Genomic DNA, 3,970 nt, shown 5'->3' on the forward strand with positions numbered 1-3,970 from the left:
CCATGGATTCTCAAAGTTTAGACATTTATTCCACCGGTTAGTGAGATTCCAGGTTAATTACAGACTCGAAAAGCTTTGGAAAATGGTTCACAAAAAAAATAGCCACGAAAAATCACGTTTTTTTTGTTTAAACTGCATTTTGGGATAATAAGAAAATTTTTTGAGGAATTTCATAGGAACCATCGGAAAGGGGAGATCTTAAGCAATAAAAATATATGTGTCTCAATTTTTTCTAGTGTCGAATAGTCTTAGTTATTGGCCGTTGAAAAGCAGTGTCCCGGTAGTGGCGTTTTGGCCGTTTAAGGGTTAAATTCATCTTTTTTGTTGGAAATTCAACTATTTGGTCAAAAATGAATATTTTATTGCTGAAAATGCAAAATTTGTACCACCTTGCTTAAAAATGTAATGTAAAAATATTCCCCTGTTTGTAGAGAATTTGAGCCAGCGAAGACTTACAGTGGAAAGAATGTTTTTTTTTTTTAGTTTAAGTAAAACTCTTGCAATGTACTTTACTATTTCAATTGATGAAATAAAAAAAACTGATTTAGAAGTTGAAATCCTTAATATTGATTCAATTAGTTGGATTTTTAATAATTTAGATTTAGAGAGTGGACTTTTGTTTTATCATAAAATGATCATTTAAATTTCACAGAATGATTTTTCATTTTCCTGAAATATTCTGATTTTGTTGGTTATGTAGTTGTAAATTGACAAAATAAAAAAAATTTCAATTTTATAAATTTATCAATAACATTCTTTAATTGCAATGCCTCGCTGAGAATCAAACAACAGAACTTTCGATTGCCGGTCGGTGCTTTTTCCTCAAGCTACTAGACAAATCGAAAGAAGAATCATTTTTTAGAAATACTCGAATTATTTTTCCAGGTGTTACGTATTTAATCTTTTCAAAGAATTTATATTATCATCAGGGAATAAAAGAATTTTTTAACGTCTTTTTAGACTGGACTAGATGGGGCTATGAATTGAAATGTTGTTTAATTAAATTTTTTATTTGAAAAGATCACCTCTTTTGCTTTTCTGGAATTGAAGCACAAAACTTCCGATTGTCGGATTTTAATACGTAACACCAGGCAAAATGATGCTTGTATTTCTTAAAAAGGATTCTTCTTTCAATCATTCTATAATATAGTTGCTTAAAGGAAAAGCACCCGACTTGCAATGGTAAGTTCTGTGGTTCGATTTCCATCAGAGCGAAGGAGATCTTTTTTTTGAAAAAATTTAATTTAAAACATTTTTAATTCATAGCTCCATCTATTCTGAAAATACGCTTAGATATTCACTAAAATCTGTTTAGCTTGTTGGTTGCAGGAAGTCCCAGCACAATATGAAGAATTCCAAGGAATTCTCACAAGAGTCATTTGATATTTTTTTGCATTTTATTAGAGAATATAAATCTAATAAAAAGCGAAGTGACCTTTTGCGTAAAAATAATGTTATGAATATTCAAAAATAATTTCAAAAGATTTACAAAATTTGTTTGTAGCCTACAGGTGGGTAAGCAAATCTTCCGGAGATGGAGTTCCACCAACGGCAGTCGAAGGTGGTCGAGATATCGATGGAAGTACTATTTATGTAGGAAGAGCTTTTCATGAAGGAGATATGATTCCAGCAAAAGTAATTCCAGACAGAAACATTGCTTATGTTGCATACAATGGAGAGGAGCATCCAAAAACCAGCTATGAGGTAAATAATTTAAATAAATAAAAAGCGATCAAAAGTATATAGGAATAGAATGCAATTTAAATCTATTTACAATTAAAAGTTAAAAAACTTTCTTCTTCCTTTTTTCAAAAAGCAATCAATTTAGTAAAACAATAATGAAAGGGTTTTTTGTGAATGAAAGCAATAGTATAATAGCACTTAAAATAAATAAATTAAAATTTGAAAGCGGCTCTAAATATAAAGAAGGCGATCATCTGAAGGCGAAAATAATTTGTAATAATAAAAACTAAAGGAATTTTCTTGTTTCTGAAATTATTAACTCAACGAATTACTTTTCCTTCTTGCAAAACACAGCATTGTTAACAAAAATCTTAATTAATTTCTGACTCGCACAATCTAATCTAAAGATATTTAATCCAAGAGACTTCGTCCTCGAAATTTGTCTAGATAAGATTTCTTCACAAGCAAGTAAATAATCTTTAGGTAATACTTAATTTAACGAAAAAACGAAAACGATCAAAATAACGCAGAAAACGTAATAATTAAGCATTAAGAGTTTGGTCATATCCAAAAATTAAATATATAAAATAATCGGAATTTTCCTAGAATAAAGGATGTGAACATTTTTAAACGCAAAAGTTCAAAAATATTTCAAAATGCCTCAAAAGTCTTTCGAAATGACTTGCAAATTATTAAAGTGCTCAAAAATCCTTTAAAATTTTCTACAATAATTTTACCATTATATCAGTCATTCTTTATCCTAGCATATTTTGAAAGTTATGTAGATTAAATATCAAAATCTTCTGGCATCTTCTAGGAATTTGATGATATTTTAGAAATACGTGACATTTTCAGAAAATTCTTAGCAACCATCAACAATTTTTGGAAGTCGGGTTAGAACTTTCAAAATATATTCAAGTTATGTACATTTTTTTGCATACTTAACTCTATACTGGACTTTTTTTTAATTATTTTGATTCATTTAATAAATAAGCTATTTTCAGTTGAGTTTTTAGCATATAGTTCTAGTTTACGATTTACGATAATATTGTTTGTTTCTTATCAGAGTAAATACTGTAGAGTGGATTATCTATTGTTAATTTAATATCCTTATTTATTTTACAGGTTTTGTGCAAAGGTGAATTCGTGTGGGAATTTTGCAGAAATGGTGAAATTCCAACAGACGCTGTTGTTGGAGGCCAAACTTCTGATGGTGAACCTTTATATATTGGACGTGTTATTCACAAGGGTGCTCAGACAATCGGAAAGGTAAACAAAATCGATTAAAAATATATATGTAATGGAAAAATTAATTTTCTGATTTGAATCCAAACACAATTTTAGTTATTTCTATATTTGATTTATTGAATATTACGGTTCGTTCTTTTATATTGAAATATTAACGTTTTATATTATAAAATTAAATAATACTAATTTTTTAAGCATTTAAAATTGGTTTAATTTTATTTTAGGTACATGGGACCCATGGTGTTTTGTACATTCCCTTTGATGGTGAGGAATTGTCTTTCCACGATTACGAGGTGCTCGTCTTGCATTAAATAAAAAAAAATTTGTTAATGCAGATTTTTCCAACATGGCGTCAATATCTTCTGAGATATTTTGTACTTATATCATAGAGAGCTTCCTTATCATTAGGAATTTTAGCACACTCATGTAACATACGAGAAATCAAATTTAAGCACTTGTATTTTTATCTTCTTTTTTTTTCAACGTAAAATAAAATGACGAGCAGTCATTTGCTCTGAGTATCTACAATTACTGAAAATTACTCTTGTGTTCAAAACTTAATAATTATTTCAACTAGACTTTCCACGTAGTCCACAAGGCCTCTACAAAATGCGCAATAAGTAATTACAAAAATACAAACAATGTATTAGAAATCGTTTTTATTTCTATGACATTCAAATGGTGTTATTTTTCTAATTAAAAAATTAATATTCTATTTTCGCATTGTCATATGTACATTCTTCGATGCCTTTATGAAGCTTTGTTCTATCGAAAAAAATTATTAAAATCTTTTTTTTTTTAAATACTTTATATTTTTTTAAATAATTACATTTTACATGTACGATAAATAAAATTTAAAAACTTAAACTAAAAGGTTTTAAAAATAGAACAATTTCAAATTGTGGCGTTTAAATTAAAAAACTGTCAATTAAAGCAGTTGGAAAGAAACAATACTGGGTTGGAAACTAAACAAAATGAACACTTGTTGTTCTATTTGTAAACTAAAAAAATCTTTAGTGTAAAATTGTTTATTTTCACC

At 28.1% G+C, this 3,970-nt stretch overlaps 1 protein-coding gene across 1 annotated transcript in view; it reads left to right on the forward strand.

The window, feature by feature from the left end:
- The window catches only part of LOC117178005 (natterin-4-like), a 6,352-nt gene extending 2,706 nt beyond the window's left edge, over window positions 1-3,646 (forward strand). Inside the window, exons 2-4 of the mRNA XM_033369181.1 lie at window positions 1,505-1,704; window positions 2,809-2,952; window positions 3,156-3,646. Of these exons, the coding sequence (XP_033225072.1) occupies window positions 1,505-1,704; window positions 2,809-2,952; window positions 3,156-3,242 (431 nt within the window). The 3' untranslated portion in view covers window positions 3,243-3,646. The remainder of the gene's footprint in view (window positions 1-1,504; window positions 1,705-2,808; window positions 2,953-3,155) is intronic.
- The last annotated feature ends 324 nt before the right edge of the window (window positions 3,647-3,970 follow it).

The sequence above is a fragment of the Belonocnema kinseyi genome, chromosome 8 (genome assembly GCF_010883055.1).
Source record: "Belonocnema kinseyi isolate 2016_QV_RU_SX_M_011 chromosome 8, B_treatae_v1, whole genome shotgun sequence".
NCBI lineage: Eukaryota > Metazoa > Arthropoda > Insecta > Hymenoptera > Cynipidae > Belonocnema > Belonocnema kinseyi.